This window comes from Heterodontus francisci, unplaced genomic scaffold (genome assembly GCF_036365525.1).
Source record: "Heterodontus francisci isolate sHetFra1 unplaced genomic scaffold, sHetFra1.hap1 HAP1_SCAFFOLD_54, whole genome shotgun sequence".
NCBI lineage: Eukaryota > Metazoa > Chordata > Chondrichthyes > Heterodontiformes > Heterodontidae > Heterodontus > Heterodontus francisci.
Genome location: NW_027140250.1, coordinates 8,464,243 through 8,488,999, shown reverse-complemented (window position 1 = coordinate 8,488,999; position 24,757 = coordinate 8,464,243). Strand labels below are relative to the sequence as shown.

Below are 24,757 nucleotides of genomic sequence, written 5' to 3'. Positions count from 1 at the left end.
GCCCTGCATAACTGCAGTAAGACATCCTTGTTCCTGTACTCAAATTCCCCTTGTAATGAAGGCCAACATACCATTCGCCTTCTTAAATGCTTGCTGCACCTGAATGCTTGCTTTATGCTTAAGGTTACGTTTAAGGTTACAGAAAGCTTTAGCGCTGAGAAAGAGAGAGTGAGTGGGAAGCATCAGCAATTGATATTTCTATTGTGCCTTCAATGTAATAAAAGGTCGCTGGAGTATTATATCGCAAATGTTGATACCAAGCCATTGAAGGAGGTTTTAGGTCGGGTGACCTAAAGTTTCAGCATATAGATGGATTATAAATAGTGTATTAAAGGTTTGGATGGAGAATTCCAGAGCTTAGTGCTCAAGCACCTGAAGACACAGCCAGAAATGGTTGAGCAAATAAAATCAAGGATGGGTAAGATGCCCGAATTAGATGAAAATAGTGATCTCGGGGGGTTGTTGGGCTGGAGCGGAATACCTCAATAGGGAGGATTTTAGAGATGGCATGAAGTCAGACATATGGGAATGGTTGTAGGGCTGGAAGCGATTGGAAAAAAGGTAGGGTGGAGGCCATGGAGAGATGGAAACACGTATGGAAAGCTTAAAACTGAGGCCTTGCATGACTGGGAGCCAATGCAGGTAAGCAAGTGTCGGGGTGAAGTATGTATGGGACCTGGTCCGAGTAAGGACATGGGCAACAGTGTTGCAGTTGAACTCACGTTTACAAAGGGTAGAGTGCCGGAGAGCAGCAGCAACAATTGAAATAGTCAAGCCTCGAGGTAACAAAATCATGAAAGAGGGTTTCAGCAACAGATGTGCTGAGACTGGGCCGATGTTAAGTGGAAACGAATAGGCCATCATAGTGGTGTTTGGACACCGAGACTACGAACAGTCTGGATCAGCCCCAGGTAGTGACCTGGAAAGAGGATGGAGCCAATGAGCAGCCACCAAACTTAGGCAGTGAGGATGCTGGATCCATCGCCAAGCCTGGCTCCACTGCTTCACATAGTGTCCAGTCTCCCCACCTGAGAACCCCAGTTGTGCCTGTCCAGACGTGACCACTCAATGGCTAAATGCCCCCACCCAACTGTCTGCTAAGGGAGCGAGAGAGATGCAAGGGTTCAAAAAACAGTTAAAAATAATACTTATAAATTCACACAAGGTGTATTCCAGCATCTATAGCATTTTGATTTGTAACATCAAGCTTTCTTTTTTCCTTTCTGAGTAAATGTGAGGTGCTCAGAATGGAACCAGTGCAGGTAAAGGAGAGACTATGGCTGTTGGTTCCACTCTTGTCCTGCCGTGTGCATTGTGCATCTCCTAATCAGAAACAATTCAGACAAGGTTTCCTGCATCTGCAACATTTTCTGTTTTGTAAGCAAATTTTTCTTTCCGAGCAGATTGTTTTTGGTGTGTCTGATTCCTCCTGCTAATTTAATTTTGGACCTACAAATGTCACCTCTAGCTCTGGCTTACTGCATTTTTTTGATTTTGTCTGGGGGAGCGTTATTCCATAGGCCATCATTTATGCAGGTGCAGTTTTCATAAAGAACATTTTTTTAATGAAACACAACTTAAAATAAAATGCCTTTGTCAACATCCACGATGAACTCCAGCCGCTGCGGTGCACATTCCTTGTGAACCAGCAGAAATAGTGCCACGGCCCAAGCACAGTGGCGGCTCTCACGCCGCTGAGTTATTTTCAGATCACCAGCGATTTCTGGCGTCATTCAGTTGATGTAATTGTGGGGCTACATATTACATCCATGCGATTGAAGCACGAGGATCCACCTTTCGGCTGCTGTCAGTTGTTTTGTTTATTAAATAATTGAACAATTAATATTACAGGATATTTCACCGCACTCTTGAACTGTTCTCTGAACTTGGACTGGGTCGCCCCATAAATAAATGTGTTTGTGCAGCAATTTAAACTCCGCAACATATATCCGACTTGTTGAAACATATATTCAGAATCATTGTAAGCCGTGGGATTTGTTCCTGTAATGATGTAATATAAGAATTCTATAACATACGTCAACCACAGAAGTATGAAGCTGCTGGATATGGTGAAGAGTAAAACCATTGACTTCCTTCTGTTCTCCATCTTTGGATCATTGCGATTCTCTCCCTTTTTCAGACCCCTCAGTCCTTTCCGGGATCGACTGGCCACTAAAATGTATCTGACAGTCAGAGCATTGAGCAACAGAATTAAAGCAAATGGCAGCAATGGGGTTAAAACCTTATCAAACCAGTCAAATGCCACCCATCCAGGCTCTGTATAATAGCTTGGTTTTACATTGCAGAACCATGGTACATTCTCAAGTATCTCCACAGGTTCATATATAAAGTAGAAGGGAACGTTTTTTGTACAGAACAGAATGCAAGTTGTTGATAACATCACAGCTGCAGTTTTCTCAGTACAATATTTAGTTTTCAGCTTTTGGCAGCAAATCGAGACAAATCTGTCAAAGGTGAAAGCGACAGTGAGCCAGACAGAAATTTCTGTGGCTGCACTAGTCAGGAGATAGATTACACTACATACAGGGGTGATGTTCAGGAAACTCTTTGGGAAATAATAATAATTCATTTGGTTCAGTATGACCTCGGTGATAATGACCAATAGATCCGCCACTGCCATGGCCACCAGGTAGCGAGTGGTACAAGTGGAGAGGCCGCACTTTGCCCGGGACAGGATCAGAATTGCCACTAAATTAACTGTAAGTGAGAAAAGAGAAAAGAGACTAGTAATTGCCAATCAAACGTTTCACTGCCTGAGCCAAGACATTAAGGACTCAATTGTAGCACCAAAAATGTTTGGGTGTACTCAGATGAAACGTGAAATAGTTTCAACTATGGTCTTAACACATCTCCAACCTGCCTAATTCCAGTGTTAATAGTGACGGGCCAAAGGGCCGAGTAGAAGACCGCTCCTGGTAGGAGGGGTCGCATGTTAAGTGTTTTAATGAGGCTGGCAGATTTCTGAATTAACCTGATTTACTGGTTTAACATTGGCTTCTCTGACTTTCCAGGCCCTACGAAACCTGCCAGCTGATGGGAGGAGAGACAATCTTTAGAAAGAGGGTTTGTGTGCAGCACTGCTTGTGGGTCAGAAAGAGCAGGAATGCTTCTCCTGGAAGTCCAGGTTCACAGCCCATCAAACTCCACCGAGGCAAAGCACCCTGTTGATGGGGATTGTATCCCATGCTAGGTCCATGATTAGATCATTGTGGGATCAGACACAGTATCCGGAATTGGATGTACCTGTTCCTTTGACCTGCTGTGATGTCGTGGCGCTCCAACTCGAAGCGAAGCCTGTCAATCAAGCTCATTTCCAAGTGGATAATCTGCATAAGAACTCTACAGCATGTGGGGAAACCCGGTACCATGCATGTGTAGAAATTACTCCAGTTATTAGCCAGGGAAGAACTAGCTGAGCAGAATGAAATACTGCAACCACTGTAAATATGATTCAGAATAATGATCAAATTCAGCAGGTCAGCAGGTATTTGTGGAAACAGAAACAGAGATAACTTTCATGTCGACAACCTTTCATCAGATCTGTAAGATATTAGAGAGTAATAGTCTTGAAGCATAGAACCAGTGAAATATGGGGTATAGAGGGAGGAAAGAAAGAAGTGGAAGTTCTGCGATTGGGTGGAGGACAGTAGAAATTCAATGACGAATGTTGTAATGGTGCATGCTGATGGGGCAATTCCAGCAATGAAGATGAGTAAAGAGGAGAAGCAAGTTGTCCCAACAAAATCTATGGGAGAGGCCCATGGAAAGTCTGGCAATGAGGAAAAAGCTCCAGTTGCCCGCAAATTCGGTGGAGAAAGATGGGTAGACTTAGGGACATGGTCCAGCCTGTTGAAAGTGCACCAGTAGGGGTTCCTGGACCCAAGCATGGGGCAACACTTCCTCTACACCAGTGGCTTCGTTGTAGCCATCCTGCATTATGAACCCATGCCATGTGAGCAAATTGGGATTGTAATCTAAAGTTTTTCATCTCCGTGTTGAGGCTGACATCAATAAAGTACGCAGTCAAAATATATGATGTCGTTACTCATTGATCTTAAAAGTTCAACAGCAATGGTGGCCGAGAATAGAAATGTCAGAGTGGGAGTAGGATGTAAAATTAAAGTGGAATGTAAGATAATATCAGGGTCGTGCTTCCAGACTGAAAGGAAATGTTCAGCACAGCACTTACTGAACCTGCATGTATTCATCTCTAAGGTACAGGAGACAGCATCCTCGGAAGGTAAAACAGCGGATGAGGTGTTTTAGGCACTGGACGGTGAGAATAAAGAAGGTGGAAAAGCCGGTGTTGCATCTCCTGTGCTTGCAGGGTTGGGGGATGGGCAGAATGTTGATGGTGATGGAAAAGTGAACCAATGTTTCATAAGATTTATGGGAGAGGAAGGAGGGGGCGTTAGATGTACTTGGTGGTAGGTTTAGTTGGGCATGTTGGAAACGGCAGAGGATGTGTTTCTGAATGTGGAAGTCGTCAAAATGTAAGATGAGAACAAGGGGAAAACTGTGATGGCCCTGCCAAGGAGGGCAGGGGTTGATGGCACGAATATGGGTTATGAAACAGACATGACTGAGATACCTGACAATCACAATCGAGGGGAATCCTCGGCTGAGAAAGATGAAGACAACTCAGTAGCACTGGTGTCAAAGGTGGCATCACCGGAACTGTTGCAAAGGCGACAGAAAAAGTGGGAGAATGGAGCATGGTCCATATAGGATGCAAGATTTGAGGAATTGTAGTCAAGGCAGCTATTGCCGTCGGTGAGCTGAGAGTAAATATTGATGGACAGCCTATCCCTGAAATGAAGACCGAGAAGTCAAGAAAGGGAATGAAAGAGTCAGAGATTGATATAAAAGCAAAATACTGCGGATGCTGGAAATCTGAAACAAAAACAAGAAATGCTGGATTCACTCAGCAGGTCTGGCAGCATCTGTGGAAAGAGAAGCAGAGTTAACGTTTCGGGTCAGTGACCCTTCTTCGGATGTGAATGCGAGGGATGGGTAAAAATCAGAAGTATTGTTGACTACATTTTCCAGTTCAGGGCGAAAGAAGGAAATGACACCAAGCCAGTCCTCGGTGTACGGGGGAAAAAGGGTGAAGCAGCGAGACTGAGAAGCTCGAAGCCAGTGAGTAAGAAAGCAGATCCAGTGGGAATAGGGACCGAACAGCACCAAACGGATACATTCCAAATGGGGCTCTCAAACGTAACCGTGGGGGAAGATTGAGGGGGCTTGGCAAGGAAATGACCTAAAGTTGTCGGGGTCAGGAAAGCACCCGGCTGCTCTGAGTTTAAGGGCATTTTGGGTTTACTGGACAATGGACCTGGGATGTTCGGACTGGCATGGGCAGAAACATAACTAGACATATGTAGGTCAACTCCGACCTCAGAAGCAAGGAAGGCACATATGTAGTGGAATAATCGTGGCAGAATTGATCCGTAGGTGAGGATTCAGAGGCTGAAAAAGGATGAGTGATCTGTGATGGGAGGGAATAGCTGTCAAGTAATTAGTGACTGGATTCGTACAGATTGACAAATGATTTAAATAAGCAACAAATTTTAACAAGACCATGGAAATGCGAGCAGAGGTCTGGGTGTTTTTGCAGTGGAAGATCTGAAATCGCAGAGATCATGCTAAACTTATACAGATCCTTCGTTATACGACTCTGAATGTACAGTGGGCAGGTCAGATCTTCATCTTATAGAAAGGGTATCGAGCAACGGGAGAATTATTGCAAGAATGATGCCGGAAATGAAAAATATAACTATCAGGGAAGGTACGACAACCTGTGGCTCTCTTCTCAAGAAAAGAAAATACTGAGGCTGACGTAATAGATGACATTAAAATTATAAAGGAGTTTGGAGAGGGAACGTGGAGTAGCTGTTTCCACTTGTGATTAGTCCAAGTCTACTTTTTTCCATCATTTGTGGGATGTGAGCGTCTCTGGCTAGGCCAGCAGTTATTGCTTACTTGCCCTCGAACTGAGTGGCTTATTAGGTCATTTTAAGAGTCAAGCACATTGCTGTGGGTCTGGTGTCACATGTGGACCAGAACAGGTAAGCAAGGCAGATTTCCTTCCCGAAAGGAAATGACTGAACCAGATGGGTTTTTACAACAATGGTTTCATGGTAATCATTAGACTAACTTTTCAATTCCAGATTAATTGAATTCATATTTTACCACCTGCTGGGGTGGGATTCGAACCCATGTTCTCAGAGCATTAGCCTGGGCTCTGGATTACTAACCCACTGAAATGACCGCGACGCCAACGCCTCGCAATACGAGACAGTCGCTATTAAATCGAAAAAGGTAATCAGGAGATAACTCTTTAATCAGACAGTCCTGAGAATATGGAACTTGCTACCACATGGAGTAGAGGAGGTAAATGTAGAAACATAGAAACATGGAAAAACAGGAGCAGGAGTAGGCATATCGGCCGTTCGAGCGTGAACCGCCATTCAATACGATCATGGCTGATCATCCAAACTCAGTACCCCGTTCCCGCTTTCTCCCCGTATCCCTTGATCCCATTAGCCCTAAGAACTATATCTAACTCTTTCTTGAATATAGCTAATGATTTGGTCTCAACTGATTTCTGTGGTAGAGAACGGTTTGGCAGAACGTTCACCATTCTCTGGGTGGAAAAATCTCTCCTCATCTCAGTCCTAAATGTCTTACCCATTATCCTTAAACTGTGACCCCTGTTGCTAGACTCCCCCGCCATCGGGAACATCCTTCCTGCATCTAGTTTGACAAGTCCTCTTAGAATTTTGTAGGTTTCAATGATATCCCCTCTCATTCTTCTAAACTCCATCGAATGCAAGCCTAATCGACCCAATCTCTCTTCATACGTCAGTCCTGCCATCCCAGGAATCAGTCTGGTGAACCTTCGCTGCATCTTTTTTCACATAAGGAGCCCAAAACTGCACACAACACTGCAGATGTGGTCTCAACAAAGCCTTGCATAATTGCAGTAAGACATCTTTGCTCCTGTACTCGAATCCTCTCGCGATGAAAGCCAACATACAATTTGCCTTCTTCACAGTTTGCTGCACCTGCATGCTTACTTTCAGCGGCTGGTGCACAAGGACACCCAGGTCTCGCTGCACCTCCCCCTTTTCTAATCTATTAGCGTTCAGATAATAATCTGCCTTTCTGTTTTTTTCTACCAAATTGGATAACCTCACATTTATCCACATTATACTGCAGCTGCCATGTATTTACCCACTCTCATCCTTACTGTACAATGTAACTGAAACTTCTCTGAATCCTCCTCACAGCTCACAATCCCACTCATCTTCGTGTCGTCTGAAAACTTGGATATATTGCACTTAATTCCCTCATCCATATCATTTATATAAATCGCGAATATCTGGAGTCCTAGCACTGATCCCCGCGGTACCCCCCCCCTCCCCCCCCCCCCACCCCACCCCCGCAGTCGCTGCCTGCCACTCGGAAAAATACCCTTTTATTCCGACTCTTTGTTTCCTGTCTGCCAACCCGTTCTCTATCCATGTCAGTACCATACCCCCAATCCAATGTGCTTTACTTTTGCACACTAACTTCGTATGTGGGAACCTATCTAACGCTTTCTCAAAGTCCAAATATACCACATCCACTGCTTCTCCCTTATCTATTCTACTAGTTACATCCTCAAATATTCCAGTCGATTTGTCAAGCATAATTTCCCTTTCGTAAATCCATGTTGACTTTGTCCGATCCTGTCATTTTTCCAAGTGCTCTGCTAATACATTTTTTAACATGGTCTCTACATTTTCCCCACTACTGATGTCAGGCTAACAGGTCTATAGTTCCCTGTTTTCGTTCTATCTCCTTTTTTTAAATATTGGGGCTTCATTAGCTATCCTCCAATCCGTTGGGACTGTTCCAGAGTCTATAGAATTTTGAAAAAATGACTAGCAATGCATTTAATATTTCAAGGGACACTTCCTTAAACGGAGGTTAAAGGGAAGATTCATAAGTACATGAGGGAGAAAGGAATAAAAGGATATGCTGATTGGGTTAGAAAGACTGTGGCGGAGAGTATATCGTATGAAGCATAAAGACAGGCTCACATCAGTTTGCCTGTGTGACTATGTTCTGTTTTGTAAATTCTGTAATTTTCTATAAGTTAATTATTAATCACAGCAATCAGCCCTTTAAGTATATTTACGATATCGAAAAAGCTTATTTATTGAAACATTGCACTATTTATTATACATTATGCTAATGTTACTCGCCTCTGTATGATGAAAACCGAAAATGTATGCTCCTCAGTTATTACCTCTCTCCTCACATGGACGCACCTCACTGAGCTAAAGGATACTGCTGCCGCAGGTTGCATGTGTAGAAACCCTGACTCATAGAGAAGAACTGCTTTCTCAAAACCTAATAAGCTGCAGAAATGGAATATTCAGTAGCCATAGCCGAATAATGATCCTGTACAACAGGAAGATAATAACATCCACCATTCGTGATCTACAGATTCTCAGGAATACGCTGAGAAAGGGGATTAATCCGCATCCGGAAGTGTTTACAGTAATTGTACTTAACGTTACAAACAGTCATCATCAAGAGGATTTGAATACAGTAACAGTGATAATGCTATTGACCTGCAAGTAGTTATTTAACATCTGTTTCAGTTGTTGCAGATCAATAGGGAACAGAACAACATCAATGCATTTCACTTTCTATGTTTATTAACAAGTATCTTCAATCAACAGCAAAAACGTCCTCTTTGTAAGTTCTTACATATTTAAAACATGAATTAAGCCTCATGGAGTGGAGAGATCAGTCTCCAGAAACAATGCCCTCAAAGTAGACGAACTTGTTCCAACCCTGTCAGTGACCCACATTCAATAAAATTCTACAGTGACTGATACTTCCAGGTAATACACGGCCTCTGGTCTGGTGTTCCACTCCAGTTGATGACTCACACTCAGTTAAATTTTACAAAAACAGATGCTCTCAGTGATACATGGAAACTGGAGTCAGATGTTCTACTCCGGTTAGTGACACACATTCACTAACATTCTACAGTGACAGGTACTTCAAGTAATACATGACTACAGGGTTAATAAACCACACTGGGTACATTTCTAGAACGACAGATACTGCCTGTCACAACTTTCCACAGCCAGTTGACTGCACTGAAATCTAACTCTGTACAGAGAATAGCAGAATTGTTACAGTACAGAATTAGGCTATTCGGCCAAGCATGTTTGCAGCAGCTCTCTGATAGAGAAATTCACTCAGTCCTATTCCCCTGCCTTCTCCCCGTCACCCTGAACTTCCTTTATTTTCATGTGACTATCTAATTCCCTTTGGAATGTTTCAATTGAACATGCCTCGACCGCATTCTCAGCCAGTGCATTCCAGGCCTTAACCACTCACTGCATAAAAAAAAGTTTTTATCCACGTTACTTTTGCTTCTCTTACCAAGCACTTGAAATCTGTGTCCTCTCGTTCTTGATCCTATAACGAGTGGGAACATTTTCTACATCTACTCTGTCCAGACCCCTCATGATTTTGAATAAATTCTCAAATCACCTTCCTAGGCAAACAGTCTTAACTACTCCAATCTATCTTGTAATGAAGTTCCTTGTCCCTCGATTCATTCTCATGAATCTCTCTCAAATGTCCTCACATCTCACCTAAGTGGATGCAATACTCCATCTGTGGCCGAACTAGTGTCTTCTACAAGTTTAACATAACTTCCTTGCTCTTGTACGGTATGTCCCTATTCATAAATCTCTGGATACTGTATGCATTATTAACCACTCGCTCAACCTATCCTGCCACCTTCAATGACTTATGTACATATAAACCTAGGTCTCTCTGCTCCTGCACACCGTTTAGGATTACATGCCTTATTTTATATTGTCTCTCTATGTTTTTACTAGCACATTGGAACACTTCACATTTCGCTGCGTTGAACGTCATCTGCCACCTGTCTATCCATTCCAACATGTCTACTTTCTTTTGGAGTTCCACACTAGCCTCCTCACCGTTCGCAATGCTTGCAAGTTTTGTATTATCTCCAAACTCTAAAAGTGTAGCATGTACACCCAAGGTCTCGGTCATTAATATATATCAGGAAAAGCAAAGGTCAACTATTCCATGAGTTATAACCTCAGTTGCAAGTCTATTTTGTGGCATTGTATCAAACGTCTTTTGAAAGTCATGTGCACCATATGAACAGCATTGCACTCCTAACCTCTCTCTGTTGCCTCCTCAAAAAACTCCAGCTAATTAGTGAAACATGATTTTTCGTTAACAAATGCATGCTGACTTCCTTTAATTAACCCGCATTTTTCCATGTGACTTTTTTCATGGGTTATTTTTTCTAGATGTTTCCCCACCACTGAAGTTAAACTAACTGGCTTGTAGTTGCTGGATTTATTTTACACCCCTTTTTGAACCAGAGTTTAACGTTTGTAATTCTACAAACTCAGGCACGACCCCAAGTCTAGGAAGACTGTAAGAAATACGATCAGTGCCTCCGCGATTTCCACCCATCACATCTCTCAGTATCCTTGGATGCATATTATTCAGTTCTGGTGCTATATCCACTTTAGGTACAGTCAAACTATCTGATACCCACTCTTAATTCGTTTAAAGCACTCAAGTCTTTGAATTACCTCCTCTTTCACCATTGCCTGGTTGCATCTTCTTCATTGGTGAAGGCAGATGCAAAGTGTTAATTTAATAAGCCAGTTTAATACCTCTCCCTCCATAAGTAACTTCCTTTTGCGGTGCCTAATTGGCTTCAATCCTCATTTTACCACCCTTTTACTGTTTATATTTCAATAGTAAACGTTCCGATTCTTTTTAATGTTAGCTGCCAGTCTTTTATTTTATTCTCAGTCTCTCTGCTGCTCTTTTTTTTGTATTGCGTTTCCACTTCCCCTCTAGACTTTCTATATCCAGCCTGGTTCTCAATAGTATTTTCTACCTGGCATCTGTCATAAGCATACTTTCTCTTCTTTATCTTAATCTCTACCTTGTTTGTCATCCAGGGAGCTCTGGAATTGTTTGCTCTACTTCCTTCGAACATTGACTGTGCCTGAACTGTCGTTTCTTTGAGGTTCGCCCAGTGTTCAGCTACTTTGACTCCAAAATGTTCGCCGCTGCTCCATTCTTACCCGATTGATGTTGGCTTTCAACTCAGTTAATTATTCTTAATCTGGAGTGTACTTTGTCCTTTTCCGTAGTTAGCCTAAACCTCATGATACAATAATCACTGGGCACTAAATGCTCCCCGACTGATACTTGATCCACTTGGCCGATCTCATTCCCGAGAACCAGGTCTCACACTGCCACTTTTATCGTTAGACTGGAAACATACTGCTGTCGAAATTTTCCTGACCACACTCGAGGAACTTTTGCCTCTCACGACCCTTTTCACTACTACTATCCGAGACTATGTGTGGATAATTAAAGTCCCCCATTATAACTACCCTATTATTTGTTATTACTATACCTCGTTGTTATTTCCTTGCAGATTTGTTCCTCTTCACCCTTCCCACAAGTCGGTGGACTACAGACAAAATCAAGCAATGCAACTGCACTTTCTTTCTTCCTTAGCTGCAGCCAAATTGATTGCGTCAGTATTCCACTAAAGGCAATAACTTTGTATTTCAGCGAGCCTGCAAGTTGCTAACCAAGGTTTATGTTCAGATAAGGCAATGGAATAAAACCACAGAGATAATTCAGAACATTTGTCTCAGCGAAATTATTTCGTTGGTTATATTGTTCACTATTGGCTCAACATGGAACATTGTCAGTCACAGAGGGGGTGGAAAGAAACAGTCAACAGCTCACACACATTTTTATGCGCATTCACTTACCAGGAACACCAATAAAGGCAATGATGGTGTAGATTATTTTCTCAATATCGTAATATGTTTCACACATTTTTCTGTGTGAGGTGATCTGCTGCTCCGTGCTGCCAGCAGTCTCTCGAATTCAGACTCTGAGGGATGGATTCGCATTGCCTTTAATTTCTATCCTGCAGGATCTCCACGGGGATACTGAGGTTGCAACATTGTTCAATTTGCTTTGATTAGAGTATAAGCAAACAGCTTACGTCATCGAGTTAAATTCTTGATGAGAGAGGATATACTTACTTCTGAACTTGACTTGTAAAGCTCCAAAGACTGGAACAAAGTTGATCACCGTAATTAAACAATGCTAATTGGAAGCTGCATTGTCCCGATCATAAGCATGTTGTTCCAAACATGCTCATTCCCATGGCTAGAAAAGATGTTGTTTCAGTGATATCCTTCATTCCACTCTGACGATTCAGTAATTAAATTCCAAATGTTACTGTATCTCTGCAACCAATACCGCAACTCCAACCGATACTGACATTGCAACCAATGGAGACCCCTCCAACCATTCAAACCCTTCAACCAATATAAACCCTCCAACCATACAGACCCTTCAACCAATATAAACCCTCCAACTGAATCAAGTACTTCAAACGCATATGTCACCTCAAATTATCATAGCTCATCATATTCATAAAGTAACTCAAACTAAATGGAACCTCGAACTAATGCAATACGTCCAGTTAACGCAGTGCCTCAAACAAAATCCTCAAACGAACAGAATAGCTCATTGGTGCAGTACCTGATACAATACACCAAATTAATACAGCATAGACATACAGAATAATTGCATGTTATAGCACAGAATGGGGTTATTTGGCCCATCGTGAGCGCATTGGCTGAAAAAGAGCCATTTAGCTGAATTCCACTTTCCAGCTCTCGGCCCATAACCCTGCAGGTTACGGCACTTCAAGTGCATGTTGAAGGTTTTGTTTAGATGTTATGAGTATTTTTGCCGATATCGCACTTCCTGTCAGTGAGTCCCAGACACTCATCACCGTTTGTGAGATACAAATACGCCTTCACTCCCCTCTATTCTGCCTTCAAAATATACCCCTTTTATTGAATTTCCTTCCGAGGGAATAGGTTGCTTCCTTTCTCTCCAAGCAAATCCTCAGTAGTGCCGTCTTACAATGTAGTGTGCCCTCAGTAATGCCCCTCGAACAGTGCAGCGTACATTTAATTCTGAGCCTCTTACAGTTGAGGCATTCCTCAGTTCTGACACTCTGACAGTGCAGCCCTCCCTCAGTGCTGAGCCTCTGACAATTCAGGGATTCCTCAGTTCTGACATTCTGACAGTGCAACTCTCCCTCAGTGCTGACCCTGTGACCGTGTCGTGCTCCATAACAACTGCCCCTCTGACCGTGAGCCCTCTTTCAATACTAAACTTCTGATAGTGCAGTGCTCCCTCAGTACTGACCCTCAGACAGTGTGGCACTCCCACAGGACTGCTGCCCTCACAGTGCCACATTTCTTCATTTAACCATCTGACAGTGCGGTTCTACCTCAAAGCTGAACATCCGACCGAACAGCTCTCTCATTACTTCCTTTCTTTCCAGCAATGCAATTCACTCCCTCAATACTGCCCCTTTAACAGTTCCCGGCTTCAAACTGCCTGTACGATCGTGCAAATCTTCCTCATTGCTGTCCATTCCAGAGTTCACCGTTCCATCAGTAGTGTCCCCCTGACAGTTTAGTGTTCGCGCAGTACTGAACCTCCAACAGCACAGTTCTCCCACAGTCGTGGACTTTCCACGGAACAACACTGTCTCAGTGCTAAGCCACTGTCATATAATGAACCCTCAGTAATGGTCCTCCGACAGTGCAGTGCTCTGTCCTTACTGTTCTTCCGGCAGTGCTGTACTCTTTCACTAGTGTTCATTAGACAGTGCAGTACTCATTCATAATTTTATTTTATCTGTAGCACCTGTGGAAGAGTCTGTCACTCTCGAATTGTCCTTTTGTAGCCACTCCAGGAGCTGCTTCACAATCCACGGACCACCTCCAGGCGCATACCCATTGTCGCTCTAGACAAGGAGGCCAAAGAAGAAGAAAAATCATTCAGTGCTGCCCCATCGTTAGGGCTACGCACCTTATCGAGTTCATTTTGGAAATACAGGTACACTGAATATCCTGATTCCCCTATATCTACCCTACGATTGTACCAATACCTAGTATTCCTATACTCCAATCCGCCAAAATGCCATTTGCCTCCGTATTTGCTTGCTGTGCATGCATGCTAACTTTTTATGCTCTTTGTACAAGCACACCTAAGCCTTTTGGAACATCAACACTTACAAATTTCACACCTTTTGAAAATATTCTGCGTTTCTAACATTACGACCAAAGTGAATAACTTGGCACTTCCCCACATTACAATCCATTTGCCAACTTGTTGCCTACTCAATTAACCTGTCCACATGTATTTGCAGCCTCTCTGTGTCCTCCCCACAGAGTACCTACCCACCTCCATTTGTATCATCAGCAAACCTAAATATATTGCAATCTATATTGCTGACACAGATGAAAAGACCGAGAGTAAATACCTGAGGCCCCGGCACTGATCCTTGCAGAGCTGCACGATTTACTGCCTGCCAACTTGAAAATGCCAAGTTTATGCTCACCCTTTGCTTCCTGTTATTTAACTAATCATCTGTGTACGCTAATCTATTATCCCCAACTCCATGTTCTCTTACCTTACCTATTAACCATTTGTGAGCCACATTATTGAATGACTTTTGGAAATCCAGGTATACTGATTCCACTCATCTATCCTAGTAGTTACATCCTCAAACTTTGTCATACAGAATTCCCCTTTTGGAAAATAATGTTCCCGAATGTAAGGAATTTTGGAAAATCGCACCCACTATCTCCGCAGCAATCTCTTCTAGAACCCTAAAGTGCAGGCGATCAGGTGCCGGAGGTTTGTCAGATTTCCATCCCTTAAGTTTCTCCACTCAGACAAGCACTTCTCCATCTCGACTGCACCTCCCAACAGTGCAGCGTTCCACCATTTTTGCCCAACTGATAATCCAGTTCAGTACTGACTCTCCAATGGTGCAGCACATACTCAGACCTGACCCTCCAACAGCGCACGGCTCCTTCATTACTGTTCCTCCGAAAATGTTGCTGTCCCTCAGTGATGCTCATTTGACAATGCAGCAACCACTCAGTGTCCTCCCACTGCCAGTGCAGCACTCCAATGCTACTGACAATCCGACAGTGCAGCTCTGCCTCAGTTCTGTCCCTCCAATGATGCAGCGCTCCATCACTACTGCCCATCCATGTGTGCAGCCCTCCCTCAGTACTTCCCCACCGACATGTCCGGCGCTACCTCAGTGCCAAACCTCTGACAGTGGAGTGCTATCTCGTAACTGCCCCTCCGACAGTGCCGAACTATCCCCCTCTAAATGTGTATCACTTCCTCAGTGCTGACCATCCGAAAGTGCAGAGCTCCCTCAGTGGTTCTTCTCTTCCAGTGCAGTGCTCCTTCAGTGCTGCCCTTCTGACAGTGCAGCTCTGCGATCTGTATTGTGCTCCCAGCATTGCAGGTCTTCTTCAGTCTTGACACTCGGATTGTGTTGTGCTCTCTCAGTTCTGAACCTCCAACGATACATCTCTCCATTATTACGTCCTCGGCCAGTGCAACTGTCCCTCAGCTCCAATCCTGAGACAGTGCAATGCTCCCTGCCTCTTGACCATCTGGTCGCGCAGCATTCACTCTTTACGAGCCCTCAAACGGTGCAGTGTCCCGTCTGAACAATCTGACAGTGCAGCACCCTGACAGATCAGCCCATTCGACTGTTCAGCTCACCCTCAGCGCTGCTCTCCAACAGTGCTGCGCTCCCTCAGTGCACACGGTCATATTGTGAAGTGTTACAACAGTACTAATCCTCTGATGCTGCAGTGTTCCCTCAGTACAGGCACTAAAATAGGGCATGACCCGCCATTAGTGTCCCTTCGGTAGTGCTGTACTCATTCTGTATTTCACATCTAACAGTGCAGCGATCCCTCAGTGCTGCCCGTTTACAGTGCAGCGCCCCTTCTTACCTGCTCGTTTGACATTGCAGTGCAGTCTTAGGACTCGCTTTGTAACTCTTTCTCGGTATTGACCAGCCGATGACTATGATGCACTCCCTCAGTACGTGCCCTTCAATAGTGCACCTCTCCCTCAGTACCAGCCCCTTGAAAACACAGCATTGCCCCTTTGTCACTGCATTGTTCTTTCAGTACTGCCTGCCCATCGATGCAGTATACCTTCACCACTGCACTCTGACAGTGCTATGATCCCCTATGATCTGTTCAGCTGACAGTGTCACGCTCCCTCAGTACTAACCCTCTGATAGGGTTATTTATGTCACATAAGGAGGCCACACGGCCCATTGTGTCCACGTTGAATCCTCGCAGAGCATTTCAGTCAGCCCGACTTCTCCGCTTGATCCCCGTAGCCCTAATTTCCATTTAATGGCCGTCCAATTTCCTTTTGATGCAATTGATTTTCTCGGCTTCCAGCAGCCTCGTGGCCCCGAGTTCAGATCATTACCACTCTCTGCGTTAAAAAAAGTTGTTGCTCACATACTCCCTGCATCTGTTTGCAAAAACGTCAACCTGAGCTCCTAGTTTTTATTCCATCAGTTAGTGGGAACTTTCCCTTCTTGTCTAAGTTATATAAACATTTCATAATCTTGCATAACTCGATAGGATTTTCCCTCAATCTCCTTTGCTTCAATGAGAACAGCCCTAGCTTTTCCAAGCGAACTTACAACACAAATCCTTCATCCCTGGATCCATTATGTTAAATCTCCTCTGATTCCTATCAAGGAACCTCACCCACTTGCTAAAGTGTGGTGACCAGATCTGGAGGCAATACACTATTTAGGGCCTAACCAGAGCGTTATAAAGGTTCAGCATAACTTCCCTGCTTTTGTACTCAGTACCTGTAATTATGAAGCCCAGTATCCCATAATCTTTGCTAATCACTCACTCAGTATATCCTGTCAAGTTCAAAGATCGATGCACAAGCACCCCCGCTCCCTCTCTTCCTGTGTACTCTTTAGAAATGTGTCTTTAAGTCTATATTACCTCACCCTATCCTTTCTGCCAAATTTGATCAATTATTACTGGATTGAATTCCATTCGTCAAGCGTCTGCCCTTCTGTTTGCCTGTCCTAAATATGTCTTGTTACAGGTGATCCAAACCATCCTCATTGTTTTCCATTCCTCCAAGTTTGAGATTATTAGAAAATAACCATTTGCCATGGTTCGCTGACTTGTGCCCTTCAAACAGTTTTTACCAAGTTGGACACGGACTCTCCAGTGTGATGGACGTCAATTTATTAACTGACCATTTGTGATGCACTTTATCAAACGATTTCTTAAAATACAAACTGACAACATCCACAACAGTGCATCCACCGACGTTCTCTGTTATTTGTTCCAAAAAAATCAACCGGGTGAGTCAAGCATGATCTTCCTTTTACAAATCCGTGATGGTGCTCCTTAATGAACCCACACATCTCTGACTTCATGTTGAATTTTGTTACTGATTATTATTTCTGAAACCTTCCCCATCAGTGATGTTTAATTAACTTCCCTGAAGTTGCCAGGACTGTCCTTAACATCCTAGCTTGAATATGGGGGTCACATTTGGCACCTCCAATCTTCTGGCACCTTCACAATCTCTATAGAAGTTGGAGATATTATGGCAAACCCTATTGCTATTTCCACAACTTTCTTTAGCATTTTGGAATGCAAGTCATCCGGACCAGGTGACTTATCTTTGCTAAGCACAGTCCTTCTGGTACCTTTGTACTCTCAATTTGTACCCTACCTCTGCTTTCTCCACTTCTGCCTACATTATGTCAGGTTCGTCTTTGTTAGTGAACAGCAATGCAACGTACTAATTAAGTATTAGAACATTACAGCGCAGTACAGGCCCTTCGGCCCTCGATGTTGCACCGACCTGTGAAACCATCTGACCTACACTATTCCATTTTCATCCATATGTCCATCCAATGACCACTTAAATGCCCTTAAAGTTGGCTTATCTACTACTGCTGCAGGCAGGGCGTTCCACGCCCTTACTACTCTCTGAGTAAAGAAACTACCTCTCACATCTGTCTTATATCTATCACCCCTCAACTTGAAGCTATGTCCCCTCGTGTTTGCCATTACCATCCGAGGAAAAAGACGCTCACTATCCACCCTATCTAACCCTCTGATTATCTTATATGTCTCTATTAAGTCACCTCTCCTCCTCCTTCTCTCCAACGAAAACAACCTCAAGTCCCTCAGCGTTTCCTCGTAAGACCTTCCCTCCATACCAGGCAACATCCGAGTAAATCTCCTCTGCACCCTTTCCATAGCTTCCACATCCTTCCTATAATGCGGTGACCAGAACTGCACGCAATACTCCAGGTGCGGTCTCACCAGAGTTTTGTACAGCTGCAACATGACCTCGTGGCTCCGAAACTCGATCCCCCTACCAATAAAAGCTAACACACCATATGCCTTCTTAACAGCCCTATTAACCTGGGTAGCAACCTTCAGGGATTTATGCACCTGGACACCAAGATCTCTCTGTTCATCTATACTACCAAGAATCTTCCCATCAGCCCAGTACTCTGCATTCCTGTTACTCCTTCCAAATTGAATCACCTCGCACTTTTCCGCATTAAACTCCATTTGCCATCTCGCAGCCCAGTTCTGCAGCCTATCTATGTCCTTCTGTACCCTACAGCATCCTTCGGCACTATCCACAACTCCACCGACCTTAGTGTTATCTGCAAATTTACTAACCCACCCTTCTACACCCTCTTCCAGGTCATTTCTAAAAATGACAAACAGCAGTGGCCCCAAAACAGATCCTTGCGGTGCACCACTAGTAACTAAACTCCAGGATGAACATTTGCCATCGACCACCACCCTCTGTCTTCTTTCAGCTAGCCAATTTCTGATCCAAAGCTCTAAATCACCTTCAACTCCATACTTCCGTATTTTCTGCAATAGCCTACCGTGGGGAACCTTATCAAACGCCTTACTGAAATCCATATCTTAGCCTTTTCCTGCAACTCCAAGCATATAATATCCAACTATCCTAATGAGCCCTGCATTACCTTCCACTTACTATTTACAGGTTGGTAGAAGCTTTTTGTGTTCCAATTTATGTTAACTGCAATTATATTACATATTCTCTCTATGCCTGTCTTATATTCCTCTTCAACTCCCTTTTCAACGTATTTTATGTGGTCTGGTTTTCACTTGAATACTCTGCCTGACATGCATCATAAAACCTCTTCTTTTAGTTTATCATAATCTCTATTCTCCTCGTCAACCAAGAAGCACTGGTAATAGTTTTCTTAACTGTTTCCCTTGTTGCAATGTGACAAGACTGTACCTGCAGCATGTCGTCCTTAAGCATATCCCATTGTCGCATTACAGTTTTCCATGTTCCTTTTTGCTTCCATTTTAACCTGATTCGATCCCTTCCCATCGCATTGAAATGAGTCCTCGCCCAATCTACACGTTCTACCTTATTTTCTTGTTTTGATTTTTTGCATTACTAATCTAATTCTTATGATACGATGATCACTTTTAACCAAGTAATCCCCTATAAACACTTTGTACAACTAGTCTAGCGAATTTCCCAACACCAGATCCAGCAATACCTCATTTCTAGGGGGGTTGAGAACATTTGGTGCAACGCTCAAACTGCATTGACCTTGCGACATTACAGTGTACTTTGATTTCTGCAAATCTGAGGGTCGGAGAATTTGCTCGTCCTGGCGGGTTCCGCAGAAGAGGCGGCAGGGTGGCCGCCATGCAACTCGAGCCAGGGATGGCTGGACATAATCATCCATGCAGCGGCGATGGACTGACATTAGCCTTCATGCTCAGAGGACAGTGAAAGCCCATAAATGGCCTATTGCCGACCATTTAAGGGCCTCTACCCTCCACAGTTGTGATCTTACATGTAGTGGAGTCCTATCACACGGTGTGGGGGACATTGCAAACGAAGCACCCTCCCTGCGTGCTTATGGGGTTCCTCCTTCGTGGACAATGTGCAGCTCACAGAGTCTGCCCCTGGGAACAGCTGTTACACCCTGGGTACCCTTCCTCCAGACCGAACGCCAAGCCCCCAAGACCATCGCCGGGCCTTCCAGACATGTCCCAGTGATCCCGCCTCACAAACCTGCAGTACAGAGTCCCAATGTTAGGCATGTGCCCGAGGCCGCTAAAGTATCAGCAGTGAACGTTGCTCCTGGTTGCGCTGCCTATACGGTCGAGGTGTCAGCCTTATGATCGGCTCACAGCTCTTCGACGGTGGGACTGCAGTCACGATAAATTGTTTAAAGGAACGGGGTTCCCTTCTCGTCAACTTTGGCAGTGAACGACCGGAGGATCACTCCTTCAGGCTGAAGAAGTGCAGTGGCGGGATTCCTCCCAGACTTTTCAGACTGACGTTAGAAGTTCAGCCACTTGCAAAAGACCTAGTCGAGCAGCTATGTCCTTTAGGACTCGGCCAGCTCGGTCAGTAGTAGTGCTATCAAGCCATTCTTGCTGATGGACATTGTAGTCCCCCACCCAGAGTACATTTGGTGCCCATGCCGCCCTCAGTGCTTTCTTCAAGTGCTGTTCCACATGGAGGAGTATTGGCTCATCAGCTGAGGGAGGGCAGGATGTGGTAATCAGCAGGATGTTTCCTTGTCCATGTTTGACCTGATACCACGGGACTTCATGGGTTCCAGAGTCGATGTTGAGGACTCCCAGGGCAGCTCCCTTCCCACTGTATACCACTGTGCCACCATCTCTGCTCGGTCTGTCCTGCCAGTGGGACAGGACATACCCATGGGTAGCGATGCCAGTGTGTGGGACATTATCCGTAAGATATGGTTCCATGAGCATGCCTATGTCAGGCTGTTGCTTGACTAGTCTGTGGGACAGCTCTCCCAACTTTAGCACAAGGCCAAGATGTTAGTAAGGAGGAATTTGCAGAGTCGACAGCGTTCCTTATGCAGCCTCCCCACCGCACCCCCTTCCAACACCGCACTACTTTTCTTTATCTCGTATCTCGAGCCCACAGATTTGCACAGTCCTTTTGCAGCATCCCTTCATCGCTCACGTTATATGTCTCGTATTTGTAGCCAAAGATGTGCACTCTTTATCATGCTTCCCGCTATCACTTCCTCCGTTTGTATATCCCGAAACTGGAGACTAGACCTTTCTTCACACCTCAAACAACCTCCCACACTCACTCTGTATGCCTAGTACCTGGAGCTATATTTAGTCTCCCTTTCCTTCCTCTAAAGACAGGTTTATAAAGGTTGTAAAGTTTAATGAAAGGTTAGAAAGGATTATACATGGCTACAAAAATGATAACAGATAACATATTACTAGGAAGGGTTATGAAAGTCTCTAAAGAATTACACAGCATTGTAATGATTTACGAAAAATTCGAAAGATTATGAAGAATTATAAAGAATTTCATTGAATTATAAATTTTTCTGAAGATTATAAAGGACTAGAAAATAATAATAAAGGGATGATACATGGCTATAATGATTCTCATGAATTATAAAGGATTATCGTGTCATTAAAGATGTTCCAGGATTATAAAAGTTATCAAGTGTCATACAGATTATAAAGGATTATAAATAGTTATCATCTTACAAATAAATATAAAGCTAAGAAGGGTCATAGGGAATTGAAAAGGTTATAAAAGACGGTAAATATTTTTTAACTTTTTAAGAAATTGCGAAAATGGTAAATTGATAAAGGATTATTTAGCATTATAAAGGGCCAAAGGGATATACACGTATTTGAATGCTTAAAAATTGGTAATACAGTGTGATCGAGGATTATAGAAGCATAGAAAATAGGAAAAGGAGTAGGCCAATCGGCCCTTCAAAACTGCTTCACAATTCATTATGATCATGTCTGATCATCCAACTCAGTAACCTGTTGTCGCTTTCCCTCCATATACTTTGATCCCTTTCGCCCCAATAGCTATATCTGACTCCTTATGGAAAACATACAATGTTTTGGCCTCAATTAGTTTCGAATTGGTAGCTTATTCCACAGCTCACCATACTATGGATGAAGTATTTTCTCCTCATCTCAGTCCTGAAACGCTTACCTCGTATTCTTAAACTATGACCCCTGGTTCTAGACTCCCCAAAATCGGCAATATACTTCCTGCATCTACCCTGTCAAATTCTGTTAGATATCTATCGGTTTCTATGAGATACCCCCTCTACTTCAGGACGCTAATGATATGATCCCAACTGACTCAATATCTCCTCATATGACAGTCCTGCAATCCTAATAATCAGTCTGGTAAACCTGCGCTCCACTCCCTCTATAGCAAGAACATCCTTCCTCAGATAAAGAGACCAAATCTACACACAATACTCCAGGTGTGGCCTCACCAAGGCCCTGTATAATTGCAGCAAGACATCCCTGTCCCTGTACTCGAATCCTCTCGCTGTGAAGGCCAACATACCATTTGCCTTTTATACCAACTGCTGGGCTCCTAGTAGCTAATGAAACCCCACTATTTAAAAAGGGAGACAGAGAGAAAACCGGGAATTATAGACCAGTCAGCTTGACGTCAGTCGTGGGGAAAATTCGAGAGTCCATTATCAAAGATTTTATAGCAGAGCACTTAGAGAACAGTGGTAGAATCGGACAGAGTCAGCATGGATTTACAAAAGGGAAATCATGCTTGACAAATCTACTGGAACTCATCGAGGATGTAAATAGTACCCCCGAGTCACTGCCTGCCATTCAGAAAAAGACCCGTTTATTCCTACTCTTTGTTTCCTGTCTGTCAACCCGTTTTCTATCCATCGCAATACACTACACCCAGTCCCATCCGTTTTAGTTTGACACGCTAATTTCTTACGTGGGACTTTGTTCGAAACCTTCTGAAAGTCCAAATAACCCAGATCCACTGGCTCCACCTCATCAATTATACTATTTACATCCTCGATGAGTTCCAGTAGATTTGTCAAGCATGATTTCCCTTTTGTAAATCCATGCTGACTCTGTCCGATTCTACCACTGTTCTCTAAGTGCTCTGCTATAAAATCTTTGATAATGGACTCTCGAATTTTCCCCACGACTGACGTCAGGCTGACTGGTCTATAATTCCCGGTTTTCTCTCTATCTCCCTTTTTAAATAGTGGGGTTTCATTAGCAACCCTCCAATGTGTCGGAACTGTTCCAGAGTTGATAGCCTCTGCGACGATGACCACCAATGCATCCACTATTTCTGAGGCCACTTCCTTAAGTACTCTGGGATTCAGACCATCAGGCCCTGGGGATTAATCGGCCTTCAATCCCAAGAATTTCCCCAACATAATTTCTCTACTAATACTGATTTCCTTCAGTTCCCCCCTCTCACTAAACCCAGTGTGGCACAATATTTCTGTTATCATATTTGTGTCCTCCTTTGTTACGACAGAACCTAAGTATGCATTTTGTTGCTCAACCATTTCTTTGTTCCCCATAATAAATATTTCTGACTGTAAGGGACCCTATAGAAACTTTCTCAGTCAGTTTTTATGTTCCCCGCAAGCTTACTCTCGTACTCTATTTTTCCCTTCTTAGTTGATCCTTTGCCCACCTTTGCTGAACTGTAAACTGCTTCAATCTTCAGGTCTGTTGTTTATGAAGTTATACAGAGTAATAAAGGATGATCAAGGGTCTCGTCATTTATACATGACTATTAAGGTTTATGAAGTGTAATAAATGATTATAAATTGCTGCAATGGTTGATAAAGATTCTCAACGATTTTAAAGGATTATAACGTATTGTAATGGATTGCATGAGATGTGATATAGTTATAACAACAATTTACATTTAAACAGCACATTTAGCACAGTACGAAACCCTAAGGAGCTTCTCTAAGTTTGACAGCGAGCCACAACGGGAGATATTAGGGATGATGACCTAAAGATTGTTTGCAGAGGTACGTTTGAATGCTTGCCTTAAGGAGAAAAGAGAGGTGGGGATGTGGATCGGTGTCAGGAGGATATTCCAGAACTAGGCATCTGAAGACAAAACCATCAATGGTGGAGCGATTAATGCCACGGCTATAATAAAGAGGCTATAATTAGAGAAGCACAGGTAACTGGGAGGGTTGTGGGGCTGGATGAGATTACAGATACAGGGAGGAGAGAAGACATAGTGTGAGTTGAAATCAGCGATGAGTATGTTAACATCAAGACCTTGCTTAACCAGGAGCCACTGTTGGTCAGGAAGCACAGTGTTGATAGGGCAATATGACTTTGTGCGAGTTAAGACATGGCAGCAGAGTTTTGGATGACCTCACATTCATGGGAGTAAACTGTGGGAGACCAGCCAGGAGTGCATTGGAAAAGTCACAACTAAAGATAACAATGTTATGAATGACGATTTTAGCTGCAGATGAACTGAAGCAGTTGTGTTGTTGTGTGATGTCATGCATCTGGAAATAGGCAGACGTCGTGATGGCCATATATGAGGTCAGCAGCCCATATCAGGTACAAATGTGACACTAGTTTTGAGCAGTCTGGCTCAATCTCATGATGTAAGGTCACAGACCTGAAACGTTAACTCTGTTTCTCTCTGCGCAGGTGCTACCTAACCTCTTGAGTATTCCAGCACTTTCGGTTTTATTTCAGAGTTCCAGTATCTGTGTAATTTTGCTTTTATTTGTTATATTGGCTTAATCTCAGAATGTTACCAGGGAGAGGGAGGACATCCGTAGGAAGGGAACAGGATTTGGTCTGGGATCCAAGAACAATGTCTTGAATCTTCCCAACATTTAATTGGAGGACATGTTTTGCTC

The 24,757-nt window shown here is 43.6% G+C and overlaps 1 protein-coding gene across 1 annotated transcript; it reads right to left on the bottom strand.

Annotated features, from left to right (window-relative positions):
• Window positions 1–1,807: 1,807 nt before the first annotated feature.
• LOC137359143 (probable G-protein coupled receptor 139) lies at window positions 1,808–11,949 on the bottom strand. The gene is made up of 2 exons (XM_068025218.1): window positions 11,883–11,949; window positions 1,808–2,718 (listed from the first exon to the last, which is right to left on the bottom strand). Exons 1-2 carry the CDS (start codon window positions 11,947–11,949, stop codon window positions 1,808–1,810), a joined length of 978 nt encoding a protein of 325 aa, XP_067881319.1.
• Window positions 11,950–24,757: the final 12,808 nt, after the last annotated feature.